This window comes from Manacus candei, unplaced genomic scaffold (genome assembly GCF_025592945.1).
Source record: "Manacus candei isolate 608988 ecotype Guabito, Panama unplaced genomic scaffold, ASM2559294v1 h1tg000020l, whole genome shotgun sequence".
In the NCBI taxonomy this organism is placed as follows: domain Eukaryota; kingdom Metazoa; phylum Chordata; class Aves; order Passeriformes; family Pipridae; genus Manacus; species Manacus candei.
In genome coordinates this window covers 3,630,810-3,650,049 of record NW_026138068.1, presented here as the reverse complement: position 1 = coordinate 3,650,049, position 19,240 = coordinate 3,630,810, and the positions used below count along the sequence as shown (strand labels likewise).

At 43.4% G+C, this 19,240-nt stretch overlaps 1 protein-coding gene across 1 annotated transcript; it reads left to right on the top strand.

Moving 5' to 3' along the window:
* Positions 1-1,405: 1,405 nt before the first annotated feature.
* On the top strand, positions 1,406-15,385 carry VPS37B (VPS37B subunit of ESCRT-I). Its single transcript, XM_051785435.1, has 4 exons — positions 1,406-1,580; positions 9,220-9,391; positions 10,026-10,108; positions 11,220-15,385. Exons 1-4 carry the CDS (start codon positions 1,476-1,478, stop codon positions 11,721-11,723), a joined length of 864 nt encoding a protein of 287 aa, XP_051641395.1. The 5' UTR covers positions 1,406-1,475; the 3' UTR covers positions 11,724-15,385.
* Positions 15,386-19,240: the final 3,855 nt, after the last annotated feature.

The window sequence follows — 19,240 nt, the reverse complement described above, 5'->3', positions numbered from 1 at the left end:
TTGTTTCCAGGCATAATTGTCTTTATCAGCTCTGCTAACAGTAGTAGTAATTGGGGAGCTGCTGGTCCTCAGGGTTACCACACAGAGCTGGTGACTTGACTGATATAAATCAGAAGAACAAAATGTATGATGTTTTAATTGATGCAGTTTTTGCTACATTACATTTCAAAAGCATTTAAATTCACCATGAAATACATCTTTGACATTATTTATTGGCCTTCGCTCTTGAAGAAGAAAGTGCTTAATGCAGACAAAAGGACCTAGCACCAAAACTTGGCAATATAAGATTTTAAGCTATTTTTAACCTAAATAGCAATTCAGCCTAGGCTTGAGAACAATAACGCAATCACCCTATTGAGATGTACTCTAGCCAAGCCCCAAACTGGTAAGGAAATGCAAGTTAAAAAATTCTACTGATTTTCCTTCCGAATTTACAGCTGTGGAGTTTTGAACAAAGGGAGGACAAGAGTGCCTACAACACTTCCAGGCAGGAGCACTGGGAACGGTGGGGATGGTGATGTCCAACCCCCCGGCTGTCCCAGCACCCGCCATCCTTGAGTGCTGTGTCCAGTTCTGGGCCACTCGCTTCAGGAAGGACACTGAGGTGCTGGAGTGAGTCCAGAGAAGGGAATGGAGCTGGGGAAGGGTCTGGAGCACCAGGAATGGCTGAGAGAGCTGGGGAGGCTCAGCCTGGAGAAAAGGAGGCTCGGGGGGGACCTTCTCTGTCTCTGAACTCCCTGACAGGAGAGGGGAGCCAGGGGAGGGTTGGGCTCTGCTCCCAGGGAACAAGGGACAGGACAAGAGGAAACAGCCTCAAATTGTGCCAGGGGAGGTTTAGGTTGGACGTCAGGAGGAATTTCTTCATGGAAAGGGTGATTAGGTATTGGAATAGGCAGCCCAGGGAGATGGTGGAGTCACTGTCCCTGGAACTGTTTATGGAAAGACTGGACAAGGCAGTTAGTGCCGTGGTCTGGTTGACAAGATGGGGATCGGTCACAGGTTGGACTCGATGATCTCAGAGGTCTTTCCCAACCTAACCGTGACCCTGCGATCCCTCGGGACTCCAAGGACCTCGAGCGCATCACATGAGGCGGCGCACAAAGCTCGCTCTGTGCGGGGCTCTGCCCGGCTTTGCCCCCAGGGGCTGCGCTGTGCCCTTGGCGGGGCTTCGCCCCAGAAACCCCTCACCCGGGCGTCACACCGCAGAGCCTCCCCAACAGGAGCTTCCCCCCACACACCCCTCACAGGAGCTTCCCCCACACACCCCTCACAGGGGCTCCCCGTTGCCCCCCCCGACCCCCCTTTGGTTCCGTCCCCCACGGTCCGCCCCGCCCCCCCAGCAGGGGGCGCTGAGGGCGGTGCCCGCGGGGCCGGGGCGAGAGCGCGGCGGCACTTCCGGTGTGAGGCGGGAGCGGGGCCGGGAGCGGGGACGGGATCGGGAGAGGGAACGGGGAGGGATCGGGATCGGGGCCGCGATGGCGCTGGACGTGCGGCGCCTGGAGGCGCTGAGCCTGCAGGAGCTCAGCGCGCTGCTGGACGACGAGGAGCAGCTGCAGGACATGGCCCGCGAGATGGAAGAGGTGAGGGGCTGTGAGGGGCTGCCTCATAAACCCCCCGGCCGCGGCCTCTCCCCGGGTCATACCCTCAGCCCGCCGGGGCCCCGGGACCGCTCGGTGTTTGGAGGCTGGTAAATGACTCCCCGCTCCCGGAGCTGCCGGGTGCGTGAGGAGCCCCCGGGGCTGCGGGAAGCGCTGCCGGCCCCTTCCTTGCCTCCCCCTTCCCTGCCTCCCCTTTCCCTGCCTCTCCCTTCCCTGCCGGCCCCTTCCCTTCCCTTCCCTGCCTTCCCTTTCCCTGCCGGCCCCTTTTTCCCTGCCGGCCTTTTGTTCCCTGCCCCGCCGTGGGGCGATCGGTGCCCGCCGGGTGCCAGAGGAGGGGTGAGGGGGCTCGCCGGGCTGAAAACGCTGAATTAAATTAATTATTCAGGGCCGGAGATGGGCTCAGCTTTTCCATCCGTGCAGCCTTGGTTTTGCGCCTTGGGTTTTGTCGGGGTGAATTCAAAGCAATGCGAAAGAGGTTTCTGTGTGCCCCGGGCTTTTCTCCCCCTTGCTTTGCCTTTTGCACAGGTCGAAGTCCCTTTGTCAGTGTATCTGACTTTAAGTCGTGCTTTTGAATCTGTCCTTCTTAGAATAGAAGCCTGTTTTCTTCCCCCCGCTGTGGTTGTCTTTAACGAGTTTTTCTGTGTGCCAGTGTTGCAGTTCTGATAGGAGACTGTTCTGGGTTTATTTGGCCACAGATGTGCCTGAAAGGCTCTCTCTGTGTGGTCAGCTAACAGCAAAGAAGATGAAACCATTTCTACGAAAACTTCAAAAGAAAGAAATGTGCTGTGCTTCTCTGGGTCTTTTGTTTATTGGTTTTGTTGGTTAAAATTTGAGGACAGAAGCCCCAGGGAAAAAAAAAAGGGGGGGGCAATGTGTTCTTGAGAAAGAAGCTTAGTTTATTAAGTAAAATCAGTTATACTTGTGTTCTCTCAAACTAAGATTCCTTTTGGTGTTTCTGAGGAAGTTGTTCTGGATCCCCTCAAGCCAAATTGTCAAAGTATTGATGGAGAGGCCTAGTGAAGGCTGAGGCCAAGTTAACGAGGTGTCCTGGGGAATTTACTGGCTGTATTATACAACAATTTATATTTTGAACCTTGTATCAATAGATTTGTGAGAGGGGGCCAGACAGAATAGTTTATATTCTGAGAACTTGGAAGAAACGGGCACTGCTGTGGTGACTAAAACATGCAGAGACCTCGGAGGCCCTGTGGTTTGCTGGGGGCAGGAGAACCCTGCTCTATAAAAACTATTTAAAGAGAGCCAGTGGGTTATAATGGGCTTAAGTTTGCAAAGATATAAATGGGGCAGCACTGCTGGTTTCAGTGTGACCTCTGACAAGGGACAGGAGCACAAAGCCTGGCTCAGTGGGCTCTTTTTTATTATTTATTTGTCAATGTGCACTGAAGACTGTAGGTAAGAAGTGACAGAAAACCTCATGACCTCAGTAGGAAAGATCCTCTCTCACACATGGGCACAACCAGGCCGTATTCTCAGTTTGACCCTCTGGTTTTCCTCTTTGGTTGGCATCAGAAGGGCTCTAAATTGTAGAGTAAAGTTCTCTGGGCCCCCAGGGAATATTTTGTGGTGTTTGGAGAGTGTGGGGTTTGGAGGTGCTCAGGCTGTGTGGAAATATGGCTGTGCTGCTGTCTGGCATAATCCTCTTTTATTGGATGTGGAGGCTTTTACTGGAGTATGTTCAACTAGAAATGTGTTTACTCACCTTGGAAAGAATTGGCCATGCTTGAATATTTCTTCCTCATTCTGTTCTTGCCTTCACTGAATTGTTTAGTGCCTGAGCTTGTGCTGCTGAGACCTGATTTTTCACTGTGGCAGGAAGAGGGAGAGAGGGAAATCCTGAGCATTAAGGAGGAACCATGGTGACTTCACTGCTCCTTGGCTGTCAGTCCCTATATATCTGTGTTGTAGGGTTATTCCAGAGTCCTTAAATTCCTAATTTTACTGTGACATGCCAATTAAATCACGATTCCTGAGTCACTTCTATGAGGTCACTTGTATTTTTAGTGGCGAAGTTGGCTAAAGCTGATTATTCCGTAATTGAAAAAAACCTTTGTTCTCCTCCTTGCAGGGGAAACCCAGCTCAAACCCCAATGTTTTGTTCACAAAGAGGAGGATTTGGAAAACCACTCAGCTTTCTTGCTAATAGCTAAAAATAGGCACTTCCAGCCTTAAAGGGAATGTATTCCTGTGTGGCATTTGAGCAGGATTTGTGTGTGTATCTGTATCTGTGTGTGCCCACTCACACATTCCCATTTCTAGGGTGATGTGCACGTGCAGTGCCCTGCACCTGTGTCCTCAGGTGTGTGACACTGTGGCTTCAGAGCTAAGCTGCTGCTTTTCCTGCCTCTGAGGTTGGTTTTGCAGCCTCTGAGCTTTTAGTGCTTGAACAACAAGCATCTTGTCTGTTAGAAAGAGGAAGGAAGCCAGTTGTCTGGTACTCCCAGTCTTTTAAAATTGAGGAGGGCTTTTTTTTTTATAACTCTTTCAGGGTAATCTCTGTAGTACATCTGCAGTATTCATCTTCATGAGATAGTGAATCACAGTTTGGGTTGGAAGGGACCTGAAAGATGATTTAGTTCCAAATCCCCTGCCAGGCAGGGTCATAAAAGTACCTTGTTTATAAAAGTGAATGTCAATGTGAAAACTCTAAAAAGCACAGATGAGAGAATTTGTGACCTGACACTGGTGGTAATTTGGTGAATTTCTCTGTGAAAACAAGTTATTTTTTTATCTCCTGGAGCATCCCTTTTTGTAACAGTGCAGCATTGTGTTACTGACTGCTGAGGTTCCACTGCCAAAAATTGTTCACTCTTCAATACCTTAATGATATGAAATCAAGAAGTGAGCCTTCTTCTCATTCCAGAATTTCAGAGTACACTGGCAAGCACAGAAGGGATTTTTGAGCATAGACCTTTTCTCAAAAACTGATTGAAAAGATCAGGCAGGGGAGAAAGTCCAAGTTAAACTCTGCGTATTCATGCCCAGATTTCTTGGATTCCCACTCCTGTCCTGAAACCAGTGGTTATGTGCCAGTGGTTATGTTCTTGTTGGCCAAACATGAAATTTAGTTGCAAAGTTAGGAATTAGTTTGGGTGACAACTATAGATTTTTCTCTTCCAGCTGAGCATCAAATGAGTAATCTGCCTGTGTCTGATGAGTGCAAATTGCAGGGCTGAGTGTCTGTTCCCTCTGCAAGAAATGTTTAGGAACTGCAACTTACCCTCTAAGCTTCATTTTGTCATTTTTTAAAGCTAACACTTAAGTGCTCAGAAGAGCTAAATTTAGCCAATCTAATTACTTTGCAACATGTTTTAATATTTATTGCAGAACACATGTTGGTAGGGGGTGTGTTATTCACCAGTCCATGATGAAAAAGCACTGTTAAATCTTCTTCTGTAAAAGAAGTCTCTCTTCTCCTACTCTGCACCTGTCAGCTCCTGTTTCAGGGGTTAATTTGACACTCCAAATGTGCATCCTTCCACTCCTGCAGTGGGACTGCAGTATTTCATTCCTAAGTTACGAGTATGTGTAAGTGAAAGAGAATGTGGGAATGAGAAAGGTTATAGAAACCTGAACCTAACGTGGATGTGTCCCATGTATAAAGCAATTAAAACAGTGCCACACAAAGCTGCTTTTATTTATAGCTCCTTAAGAGACTTTTTCTCGAAGGTACCAAGAGACTCCTCGCTGTGTTACTGGCTGAGGAAGCTTATAATTATAGCAGCACTTGCTGGACCTTGTGGGATTGTAGTTGGGGTTGCAGTTGCTCAGTGTCCCAGGACTCAGTTCTGGGAATGTGCTTTTGGGTGAACCGGGGTGACCTTTCTCAGCATTTTACACAAATAACTCTTACTACAAACCATTATTTTGGTGTAAATGATAAACGTTTATAGTACAAATGTTGCTAAGCTGGTACTAGTTCTGCTTTAATTTTACCCAGCATTTATCTTCCTTTTCTAAAAGTGAGATGAAACGAGGCTGCAGCTGATGGAAGCAGTAGAATCTCAGTGCCCAAAGAAGTTGCTGCTGCCTGTTCTTGGAAGTGCTTATTAAATAAATCCTTGAGTAAAATTATTCAAATTACTTCTGTAAAAGAAACTCATTTTTTAAGCAGCTTAAGTTTTGAAGTGCTGCATAAACCATGATTTTTGTCTTTTATAACCTCTGTGTGTCCGTGGCTTCATTTTCTTGCAGCGTGCAGTTGGGTTTGAGTTCTCTGCTCAGTGGTGAGCCATCCTTGTGCCATGAAAATCCTGTTACAATCAGCTCAGTATTGTTGCCCCATTTGTCCCATTCAGAATTCATAGTGAGAGCTTAGCAGTTAAAAAAAAGAAGTGTATCTTCTCTTTAATATTGTCCTGTCTCTTTGTGTCTCGTGATTCTGACTGGTATTTCTCATCTGGTTTCAGATTAGTGTTTCCTGCCTGGTGAAGTGCTCATGACTTCAAGAGTCTTACTAGGAATTCTGCTGGAGTCCCATGCTCCTGGCTGATTTCTCTTAATAACTTTTTTCCTTGCACTTCCAGCGGGCAGGTGAACATCCAGTTCAGGAGCAGTTCCCTGCTAACACACATTTTTGTCATAGGGCACATCTGACAGCAAAACAACATCTTTTGGATTTACTCCTTCCTCAGCTTTTGTCTTAGGCTTGTGGGAAGCTGTGAAGGGATGCTGAAAGCCTGCTTTGTGCTGCACTGATAATCTTAATAGACTGTTCATGCTGTACTGTGGCTTTGACCCTTGGATGATTTTGCAACTGTTTTATTTTTGTTTTGTTTTAAATTAGTCATCATTTCTTGAAAGTTTTTCTGCAGTGCTCTTTAGGCAAATTTTAGAGTATTTGCTTTCTGATTCTTTGAATTAACTTCCAAATGCAGGGGAACAGATGCTGGAAAGCTTCCTACACAGACCTTAACATCAGTGCCAGAGATTATCCTGGTTTGTAAAATCCTGACTGTGTTCAAGTTGCTTTGCTGTGGAATTATATCTGTTCTCTTTGCTGTGAAAGAGAACTCACTTGTCCCACGGACTTCAAAATTCTTTCAGAGATGTGAAGTATTTAAATGTTCTGAACAGGTGGATGAGTCTTCACCAGCTCCTCCTTAAGTTTCATTAAGCATCATTCCTAAGTTTACTTTGTTTGAGGAACTGGTTCTTCTCATGGTTTTGGGTAAGATTTGAGTTTCTCATCTCTCCAAGTGTCCACTGTTAGAAGACATTTGACACAGACTAATGCTGGAAGTGAAGACCTCAGGAGTGACACTTGAATTCATTATTAAATGTCAGTAGTGGTTTTGTTCAACTCCTGCTAAAAAAAAAAATGCCCTTCTTAGAACTGCTGAAATATGGAAAAAGTTGAGTCATTAAGTCCTGTGTAATTTCAAGCACTGTAACTTAAAGTGCAATTATGAATAACTTAACTTCTTTTAGTTTAAAACAAGTATTTTTAAGGCTTTTGCTAAAGTTTACACTAGTCCATAATTACTAGATCCCAGATGCAAAGGACAGGACAGGATGTCACTCTGCCTTAGATGGAGGTAGGTCATATTAGTCATATTTTCCTTGTTTATACAAGTCAGATACATTATGTCATACTGATATTTATTCATCTTTACAATTTGAAATGATTTTAAAATAAAGTTATTCAGCAAATCATTGTAGAACATAAGGCATTTTCTTCCTGGTCCTCTCTAGTCCTGTTGAGAGACATTTTGAGGAGACATCAGGTCCTCCTTCTCCTTTTTACTTCAGGAAAAGTTGAAGTAGAAGCTTCCTTTTCCTGGGATTTGTGCCCTTGAAAGGTTTATAGGTTTGTGTGCACTGGCTTTTTTCTCTCCTGAGTAAATGTTCTTCTTCTTCATCCTAAAAGAGAGATCAAAGTTCACTCATTAAACTGGTCTTCTTCCCACACTGACTCTGCACCTTTGAAATGAGAATTATCAGCCTTGCAAGCAGTGAAAATACAACCACCAGAGCAAACTGGAGTCACTGGGAGGAAGTAGTGAACTCATTAAAATGGTGAAAAAGGCACCAGAAACCATCAGTCTTTTTGCACACAGTCTTCCTTGGCTGGCAGTGGTGGGGACAGGTGTTTGGGAAGAAGCTGGATGCCAGTCATTAAGCTGTTCAATCCTGTATGTTTTAATTCTCTTCATAATTGTTTGAAAAAATGTAAATTTTCCAGCTTTTCGAAAGCAACAGTCTTATCAGGATTGGATCATATGAGAATAAACAAATGGAAACCAGTTTAATTTAAATTGTTTTGCATTGGATTCAAAAGTAAGAAGAGGGGATTTTCCTTTGGTTCTTGGAGAGGGTTTAAATTGAACATGAGCATAGGACTGGAAGTTTATTTAGGCTTGATGTGAGAACCTTTAGAAGACAAAACAATATTGAAAGAATAATTTCTGATTTTCACAATTTAGATTAGAATTTTTGGTTGCTGTAGAATTTAGGACTTAACATTATCCTTGCCTTGATTTTTTTTTTAAAGTGGTTTGGCAAAAACAGGGTGAAAGAGAGTAAAACTTGGGTATTTGAAGAGCAGTATCTGGGGGCAAAGGTGTGTTTAAGTAACACTGAACCAATTTTGAATTTAGCAAGTTAAAGTAGTGTGTAAATATTTCAAAAGGAAGTAATTGCTTTCAAAGAGAGTTGCTATGCTTGGAAAAACACCTGAATTTTGATCCTATCCTTTTCTGGGGCTTTTAAACAGCTCATTTGGGTTTCCTCTTTTCCTGTTTCTGAGGTGTGGCTCTGTATCCACCCAGGAGTGTGGAAGGAGAAAGCCCCTCGTGTTTGCACTGACTGATGTGCGAGGTCTGTAAATGGGATCTGTTGGAGCTAAACAGGGATAAGGTGGGCTGGAAGGGAGGTATTGATGGAGGAGGTCACAAAAAGGGTACTAGAAGTTTTGTTGGTTTTTGAAGGCAGCTTAATAGAGTGGTGTTGTGCCATGGGAAGACTGTTCCACTTGTTGATTCAGACTGAAAATCTGAAATCGGATCCCTTGGTTTTTGGTTTCTTTCCCTTTTGATGTCTGAATATTTTAATGAATCAAATGTGACACCTGGGACAGAGTTCCCCACTCAGCTTTCCCAAAGCTCCTGAAGAATGTCTTGATAAAATCCTGTGCCTACGTGAGTGTGAGCAAACGGGAATCTGGCTGAATCCTGAACTTGTGACAATTGTCAGTTGTTCTTTAGGAATAATGTCTTAAGGCTAGGAAATGTTAAGCAGAAGGAATAAACCAAAAAAAAGAAGCTTTTGGCATTAATCCAGGATTGGTTCAACACAGTTGGAGGAAGAATATTCTGGAGAAGGAACAGTAAGGATGCAGTCTTTGTTATTTGCAGGTTAACAAGATAAGGGGTGACATTCTGCTGCAGTCATTGCATCTCACTGCTGGAATTCAGATCTTTTCAGAGAGCAACTGTTGCTTTATCTGTCCATGTCATCATTTGGTCATCATTTGCAGGTTCAATACCACAGCACTAATTTTTACTTTTGTTTTTTATTTAAAAGTTTTCAAATTTTTTTATTGTCCTGCTTAATAATTTCACTGTTATTTCAGGCACTTCTTAAAATATTTATTTCTTTCCAGGCCCAAAATGTTCAGCACAGCAAGGACATGACTCTCGCCAGCAACCGCAGTCTGGCAGAAGGAAATCTCTTGTACCAACCAAAGTTGGAGTCTTTGAAATCAAATTTGACTGAAAAATATCAAGAGCTGCAAGTTCTTTTTGAAGCATACCAGATAAAGAAAACAAAACTAGGTAACACTTGCTGTTGACAATTATGATTTGCTGTTTTCTAAGTGAGTGTAAATCCGTTGCCTGTTTGTTGTTTGGTTTGTGGTGTCTCATTTTTATCTGTGTGAATTAGGGTACAAAGTGAAATGTCACTCTCGTGTAGCTCTGAACTAGATCACACTTATTATGATTTATTAAGTGTCTGTTACACCTAGTGACAGATACTGTGGTTTCTCTCTGTTACTGTGTGGTTACCTACCTGTTCTTGACCTGCTCTTCCCTAATGATTAGATTCATTTACCTTGCTAAAAACACAAGTTGAATTTTCAGTGACTAATCGTAAATCAAACAGAATATTGCATTGACCTTTCAGTTCATACCGAATCATGAAGTATTGCATATCTGATTCTGCACTTGCTGAAGTGCTTTGGCTTTCAATATTATAAATGTATCATTGTAATTAAATGTCAGCTTTTTAGCACTCTGACAATATTCTGACAATATTCTTACTCTGTCTCTTACTGTAGAACACCCTGTCTAGAACAAGGAGCCTACTGCTTGTACATATGTGCCTCAGAGATTGTTGAGCTGTCTGGGGCTGTAGTTATAAGTCACTTAGAGGCAGCTGTCATTTTCTGTTCTTTCCATGCCATTACAGACAGACAATCCAGCAATGCTTCCCTGGAGACCCTACTGGCTCTGCTGCAGACCGAGGGGGCAAAGATTGAGGAAGACACAGAGGTAACGACAGAACACTCCAATTCTGCCACTTACACCCGTAACTGAACCTCCCAGAGTCCATTCCTGCAGTGCAGAGTTTAACATGGTGTACACTAAGGGATATTTATAAGAATATGGTCTGGTCTTTGCTTTGAACTTCAGTGAGCAGCCATTCAGTTCCAGTGATTTTTTTTTTAATCAGAGTGATTTTTTAGTCTTCACATCTTTGAAGTTTGAGAGAGAAGATGCTCTCTTTTAGAAAAGAAAGCCAAACCCTCTTAGTTCCTTGGCTTTGCCTTCAAACTCATCGTGTATACAAATGGAATCTCTTTTTAGTGGTGTTTACCTGGTATCTGTATTACTCCATTATAAATGTCAATTAGTAGCCTAATAAAAAACTGTGCCTGCACTGGTTTTTTGCAGCATTTCAGATGAAATATTCCATTAGGATTTCTGCATGTCTGTGCAGGTGCCACTGGTCACTACTTGCTGTGATACCAGTGCTTGAAGGGTGGTCTAACTTCAGAATAATGGGAGTGCTTGGCTTTGTTTGCTGATTTGCCTGCAGGCATTTTCTATAACTATATCAGGGGGAAAAATCTGTTTATTAGCCTTGATCACAAAAAGACATTCCCAGGACAGGTTGGATTTTGTGATTATATGTTTGTTCACCTCTCAATTATTAAACATCATTTGCTCAAAGCCACAAGTAAGGGTGAGTATTAAACCTGACTTAGCAATAATCTGCCTCTCTGTGCTGAGCCTCACAGAGTTCTCAGTGTTTCTGTTGGCACTGAAGCAGCACTGAGCTGTAATTCAGCTTAGCTGGCAATCTGGAAAGCTGTTGGCCTTGCTTCGTTCCCATCTCTGATGATCAGGGAATGCTCAGAGTGAGATTCAGATGTTTTTACTGCTGTTACTTCGGTGTAAATTTATGCAAAAGTGATATTTAACTCCCAGTGCTTCTGAGTAATAACGAACTCAAAGTTCTGCTCAGAATTCTTAGTATGCCAGTCATCTTCCGTATGCCAGCTGGAAAATCACAGGCAAAACGCTGCTATTTTTAGGATGTGAGCCATTTAGATTCTGTTGCAGTGCTCTGTTTTCTAAGAGATTGTTCTGTATTTGACAGAATATGGCAGAAAAATTCCTTGATGGTGAAATACCACTGGATTCCTTCATTGATGAGTACCAGAGCAAGAGGAAACTGGCTCACCTGCGCCGGGTGAAGATTGAGAAGCTCCAAGAAATGGTGCTGAAGGGACAGAGACTTCCTCAGGTTCAGCCTCCAGCTCAGCCCAGAGCGCCCGAGACAACACCAGCACCTCAAGATTCCTACAAGCCGGATGCAAACACTCCTCCTTCCGTCGTGCCCCGGCGGATACCACCCCCCCCACCCTCCTCAGTCCCAGCAGGACGCTTCCCTACTCCCTTTACCGCAGCCATGAGCTCAGGACCAGCTCTTTCTTATCCAGGTGCTCCGTACCCTCCTCTCCCGCCTCGCCCAGGGGATGTTCAGCCCACAAGTCAAATGCCACAGCCAGGATACCCATCTCAGTTTGTACCACAGTACCCTCCAGCTCTTCCCCAAAGACCACCTCGTGTTCCACCACATCCTGGCTTTATCCTCCAGTAAATATTCCGGTGCGCCTGACTTATTGTATTGGTGCTTATATTTCCTTTTCCCCCCCATCAGAGACTTGCTGTAGCAATGGGAAGCCTCTGTTCTTTGCACAATGGAGTACAAAGGCCGAGCTGTGGCACAGAGGTTTGCAGTTGCTTTGGTAAATGTGATGATGTTTGTGTTCAAAGGTCAGTGATGACAAGGTTTTCCTGAGAAGGTGAGAGGGTCTAAATTTTATAAATCCATCGAACGGGGAAGCCGCCTGTGGTGGATTTCCTGACCTTACCAACCGAGCCACGCTCTGAATTCTTTAGTGATGGTAGATCAGCATCCTCTTCTGCTCTGGTGTGTTCCCACCACAGCTGGATGTATGTGTGGCAGATGGGAGCTGTTTGTGTCTCTAAGGAATTCTCTGTTGGTGCCCATATCCGCTGGGCAAGGGGCGTGCACTGGGTCTCCTTGACATCCTTTTGCATTCAGGGCCAGGTGCACAACATTCTCAGAGCTCACTGAGCTGCAACTCTTGTCAGAACACGGTGGGTGGTTTTCAGGCAGGGAAAACTACAAGAGTTTCATTTCTGCATTTCAGTTGTTACCTTAGAGTTCTTGTAATCAGAGTAGGCACTCCTTCCACTCCTGAACAGCTCGATACCCTCAAAGTCCTGGTCTCTTGAAATGAAACTAAACTGTTTGTAGAGCCAGTTTAGAGTTTTATAGACACTTTACCAGGCAGTTTTATTTCCTTGCCTGTTAAGACTTTTTCTTACAGTTGTTTTTTTCTCCTTTTCCACACCTTGGATACACAAGTGATTTTTTTACACAGGTGCTTAGCTTTTGATATCATGTGATTCCAGGAATCTAGGCAGGGTATTTTCTTAATCAAATACTGGATTTTCACATGTAATTGCCCACTTGAAGATTCACAATTTCATTTTATCCCTTAATTCTGTCTCTCACTTAGCAGAACTATTTTTAACTTCCCGTTTCCTTTAGTTGTGCAGTTTTGGGCATGTGTATCCATCTGGAATTTGCAGTTAATGTTCCTCTGCGAGTAGGCAAAACAGAAAAACTTTATGAACTCCATGGTGGCTGTTTGCATCTTACAGGATCTGTTCTTGACTTATGCCACTGGAGAGGAGGCATTTTAGGACAGCTCACATTTCATTCTCAGTGTGATTCTCGAAGCCTAAGGTGCAGACGTGTGCTGGTATTTTAATCCAGCACTGGGGGAGGCAAATCTTAACACTTGTTGTTTGCACAGAATGTGTCTGTGAATTTGTTATCAATCAGTCCAGAATCTGTCATAGCCCCTGGTTATTTCAGAGCATTTTGGTATCACTGTCCTGGAATGCACTACATTGTTTGGAAGTTTGTACTACAAACAACATCAGTCAGAATAGAATATTTATTTTTTTCTTTACATAAGGCCCTGAACTGTCCCTTAATCATTTCCTCTGGAGTGTGGTGCTTAGCAAATACTAATCTGAAATTAAGCTCATAACAGGAAGCTCTTGATTCTGAAAATATGATCATTTGACTTGTTTTGCCTTCTGAAGACAAAGGGCAGAAGGTTGGTCAGTGTTATTGGCATCTGAACCAATTCCCCAGTGTAAGTCTGGCAAGTTTTTATAGATGGGGGATTTTGTGAAGCAACGTGCATTGGATTTGTTTGCTAAGTGTGTTTTTTCTGTAATCTAGTGATGGTACAGGATGTGTTTTTTTTAAAAAATAGTGTAATATCTTTACTTGGTATTATTTTCTCACTGAAGCTTTGTATAAGCATGGTTAATTATGACTCGTTTCAAAGTAATTTTGCTGTGCTTTTAGTGCTGGTATTTGGTTGGCAGCTGTTGTATCTGGATCCTAAACATAAGTCTGCTGTAGAAATGGTTTGTGTCCTGGAAAGAATTAAAGTGGATGGGGGCTACCAGAGTGGTGACTGAGTACAGAAATTCATACTTTGAGCCTGCTACACAAAAACACTCTCAAATCAGTTTAACTAAGATTTCATAAAAACAACCAGGTATATTTTACACTTATCAAGTGCCAACTTTTTTCTGAGGGTTGAAAGTCCTCAGAAGTGATGGAGGTGATGGATAAGTGTATTGTGAATTTGCACTGCGTTTTGTGTATGGAACTTTCTTGGTATTAGTAGTCCAAAAATATTTTTACTACTTGTTAAATCTTCTGTCTTTTGGTAACTTTTGTGATAACAATGACCTTTCAGGGATACTTTATCTAAAAACAAACTCTTGTGCACACTAAATAACAGACAAAGCTAATGCAATTTTTCTGTCTGAAAGCAAAACAATGCATTATTGCATATGCATGTGGCTGATGTGCCTTAGGATCACTACTGGTGATTGTAATTCTAGGAAATTAGCATTTTTATCATTTGAATGGCCATTGCTTAACTCTGATTTAAGGGCTCTTCAAGAGCACTGATTTTACAAAGAAACTCACCCTCATACTTCAGAAAAAAAACAGCTGTATCTGCTATTTGTAAGCTTCTAGTTGCCTTCACTGATGGGTAAGTTTGAACGTAGGTGATGTAACTGATGTGGTGTCTCAGTTATTACAGTCTCAGAACTGAAGTCCAGCTGCTCATGGACAACGTTTTGCCATTAATTTGTGTGTGTGTGTGCGCACAAACTGTAAATATTTACTTGACTGCTGGTGATGTTTAAGGGGAAAGGAGAAAAATGGCTGTGGAAAGCTGTTTAAATCCTTCCAGCAACAAACTTGAAACACTAACCTGGATCAGTTGGGCAAGAGCTGTGTCAGTGCTTTCAACCTGTTGCCCTTGAACAGCTTCTCCTGTTCTGTTATAGCTAATATATAAATTCTGCTCTGGCTAGGATGTTTAGAGTTGTACTAATTTGCACTGTTTATAAAATAGTGAGATTAAAATGCCATAGGCAAGCTGAGACTTGAGAGGGGGTGGCTCAGGATGCTTGCCATATATATACATATATATATAAAATGAGGATTTTTGATGTCTGCTACAAATAGCATATACTTCCCCAAAGCAATTGGAGTGGAGAAAAATCTCTTAAATACAATGTGTAACACGGCTTTAGAGTGTTGGTAGCATTGGAAATGCTCTCTTTGGGTGGCATTACTTCTGCCAGTCGTTTGTCTGCAGTTTTGTAAGTTATAACTAGTTTTATATGATTAGACTTTGGTTGGTGATCAGCACTGAACTGTCCTAACTCACGGGTGGGTGTCAGTGCTGTCTCCTAGAGAGGGTGCAGTTGGTTGTTCCAGCACAGCTGATCCAGACAGGTCACCTCTGACCCTGGAGGGACGACAGAACAGGAGCTTTTGTGGGATGCCAGGAGGCACCTGGGCACAGGCTCATCGTGGCTTTAGTGCCCCAACTTCCACAACCTCAGTCTTGACCTCTCTTGGGACTTCTCTGCCCTCTCAAACTGGAATCATGACGTAGACACAGAGCTCCAACCCACAATTCCTTACAGAGCTTCCTGGCAAACATGGAGTTTGGAGGAGGCAGAGTCATCCTGCACCAGTTCCTCTGTGGGATCCTGGACTGTCTAATAAAGGGGCAGTTTAATACTGAGCAAGTTGTGAAACATACAGTGGATTTGTTTGCATAATGAGTCTTTCTGTAATCTACTGTGTTCTGATTTTAAATAAAATAGCATATCTCTTGGTGCCCTGTTCCTGTTGTGGCTTCATTTAATCAGGGTGCAGTTACTTACATTAATGATTTTCAGTCCTAATGGTGGTTTTTCTGTAGCAACATAAACACAGTTGTAGGTGGATGTAGAACATAAAAATGACTTTAATTATTTATGGTAAATCTGTTGGCTGTGTTTTTAGTGACTGGATATAGCGAGTCCATTTTGTGTGTAGCTGATCCAGGGTGTGCTCAGAGAAGGTTCTGCACGTTGTAATCATGGCAACGAGGTAGGTGGCTTGTCTTGTCAGCTAGAATCTCTTTGGTTTTGTTTTAATTTCCTGCAGCTAGCTGGAATAGTGGGAATGTTCAGAATCTTCACTTGGAAAAGCTGAAGGAAGGAAGAGAGCTGCTTTTATTTGTTAAGAGAGGGAAACCTTAGATTTCAGCCAAGTTAGGAGAAATGAGTCAACCAGAGTTATTTAGGAGTATGAGTCAGAGGGCAGAAAAGACCTGATGTAGTTTTCTGTGATATCTGTCACTTCAATAGTGTGTGAAATAGAAATCCTGCTGCGGAATAACTGATGTTATAGGGAAGAAAATCCCTGTTTTAATTGTTTCTTGATGTGCCCTGTTTGTGGTGGCTGCAGAGATTTGACAACCTTCTGCTGATGCAGAAATAGGAGAGTACAGATGAGGAAAACCTGCTGTGCTGACTCAGAGCAGGTGGGCGAGGGCAGGGGAAGGTGTTATGTAAAAGCTGCAGCTCTTCAGCTCAGCTCTTCGAAGAATTTGCACCAGCTCCACATGTGCCTGTCCCAAAACTGGGGTTTGGGTGGCCCTTCCCCGGGAGATCATTCCATGTGGGATTGTTCCCAGTGCAAAGGAGAAGTCAGCTGGTCGGGTCAGACCTTGCCAGGGAGGGGACTCAGGAGTCAGGTGGATCACAAAAAAACAAAGTGCCACAAAAGAGACAGGTGTGTCAGTGACACAACGTGGGATCTCATGTGACCTTGACTTGTCCCTTCCCTGGAAGTGGCTCTGAAGGCTGTGCAAGCCCACATAGATCCTTCCCCAGCCCTTGTTCCTGTAATTTGAGTCCTCTCTGGTTGTACATTAGTCACCCCTCACAGAGTCCTCTACAGATTTGCCTGTTTACCTCTCTGAGACTTTGTCACTGGAAACAGGATGTGTTGCTTTGGGGTTTTTTGAGATTTTTGCCTTGACTGGAGTTTCAGAGACTCCTTGCTGAGCCTGTGCCCCTGGACACCTTGTCCCTGGCAGCCTGTGGTGAGCTCTCAACCTCACCTGAAGCCAAATCTCCATATTCCCTCTACCTGCAGGATAAATCATAGGCTGCTGAGGCTGGAAACTTTCCAGTGCATACCTTGAACCCTGGATCCTGCTGGAAGCTGAAGGCTATTTTTAACACTGTGTGTGATTTCCAACCTGCTCAAGGGTGGTTTTTTTTCTGCACTCCTGTAGGTGTTGAGTAGGAATTATTTTTTTCTTCAAAGCTTAAAAAAAAAATGTTTCCTCTCACCATATATTGTAATCCCACACCTTGCTATATGCTCTTAAAGTTGCACATTATTCTAGCAACCACTGCTCAGGATGGGTTGATTTCTGAGAGATTCATTAGTCCTGAAGGAAGCTGGTCCCATCCCAGGAGAGGTGAGAAGGGTGGGAGAGGATGGGAGGTGACAAAGTGGCTCCAGTTCTCAGCACTGGAATGACATCACCTGGTTGAGGAGAATATGCTGATTGTGGAGAAATGTGGAAGTGTCCTTTGGCCTGGGGTGTGTGTTGGTTGTCTCACACCTACAGATGTGAAAGATGGTACAAGGGGACTCCAGCTTCGTATTTTTGTTGTGATTTAAGCTTGCATACCCACGAGGCATTTGTTAAATGATTGAATTCGCTGGTATTTCTGTATTTCCCAGGTCATTTTTCCAATTGGGCCATTCAGGGAATGCTGTCCCTAAATATAGAGCTGCCCAGACTCAAGTAACTCATGCCAGGCAGGTTGAGCACAGCAGGGAAATCACCTGCCTTGCAAAGGGCGGCTGCTGTTCGTGCCTTCAAGGGCTCTTCAAAACATATTTTTACAGAAGTTTGGGGTTTTTTTTTTAAACCTGACTTCCTAGAGTGTGTACCAGCAGTGTTTTCTATTTCTGTGCTTCATTTCAATGCACTTTTTTTCCCCCCAATGATCTAAGAAACTTGTGTTTTGTCTGCTTTGCTCTCTATAGTGAGGTTGTTGCTGAACTTCAGCTGCTTCGTATGCTCATGTTCAAACTAGTTTGTGGTTACTGGAGCTTTGGCTGCTGAGGGAGCCAGAGGGTGGGGAGAGGAGGGTTTTGATAACAGGCTGTTTGAAAGCTGCTTCAAACAAAGTAAATTGTACTTACTAACCTCGGTGGAAGGGAGCAGAATGTAATATTTCACAACTTGGTTATTTTCCATTGCTGCTCTTACAGGTACTGACTAAAATTTGGTCTCGGGAGCACATGGAGTAAAACATCTTCCTCTCTCCACAGCCACAGTAATGGTATTTAAAAGTAATTAGCAAATTGGATGCTGCACAGCAGGATGTCTTGATGGGAGTCTCAAAATAAACCTCTGCATACACAGTTTGCTATTCTGATATTTATGCTGGCCATAAATAGCAAACACTTTCCAAAAAAGTATAAGACTTAAGAAAATCTTAGACAGGATGGTAAGTTTAATTTTGGTATAAAAAATTAACTTGGATTACATTTCAAGTGGGGTTTGGACCTTGTTTTTATTTTTGCTGCTATTTTTTGAGACTGTACATGGTGGCCTGGGTGGTTTTAAGTAAATCATAATGAGAGAGCAGTGGGGGTAAACAAGTTACATTTATCCATAGCATCAATCTTATAGCCACAGTTTTATTTTTGAATTCTTTAAACATTAAATATAGCAAATTCTTTAAACTTTAAATAGAGCTGTGGCTAGACTTCTGGTAGCGAGAGTTTAAAAGTTTGCATTCTCGATTAATCAGTGTTTCCATGAAGAAATGTGATGGTGTGAGTGGTTGGATGGCGTCAGTCTCACAGCAAATATGTCTTTATCATTGCCTATAAATAGACCTTGAGCTACTGCAGAAGGCACTTCCTTGAGAGAAAAGGGCTCTGAAAGAAATGAAACTCAGCAGGAAACTGGCCCCTGTCACTGCTGTGTCATTGTCACTTGATGTGGCAGCGGTCGCCCGAGGGACACGGCTGCAGAACCTGCTCCCAGGGCTCCTGGTTCTCCGTAGCCTCATGGAAAGGCTGAGAAGGATGTAAACCTTCAGGTCGGAGATGATGTTGACATAACTTGCAGGATTAGACCAGCTGCTTGCCCTGCCCAGCAACACCACTATCAACACCAGAGCCTTTCCATGGGGACTGCACTTCATGCACACAAGGAGCTGGGAAATGAGCACTGGCACTCGTGTCACTGCCCAGAGTATTTGCTCATAAACCTGTAAAGTCTGGTTTGTGACGTGTAATCTCAGAAATTGTAAGCCATCATGAGACTGCTACATAACTAAAATAAATAATAAAATACATTATAAATGTGTTTTCTTGAGATACAGCCACTTGTGATTCTCGTTAACTGCTTTATGGCCTCCTGTCAGTCATAGGGATGAAAAGCTGTGGGTTTTACTGCGGCTTTTATGAAGTTTGATTGTAATTGTTTTTGGGGGTCACAAGGAATTGGATGAAAATATTGATTCTAGACTTTTTTTTTTTTTTTTAAATCCTCACAAATCTCCTCTTAAACACAAGGGAGCTGTGTTCACGCTGTTGTGGATGTTTGTGCTGAGCTCTGAATGCTCCAGTCTTATCACCCAACTTGCACCAAGAGCTGCAGTGACCCT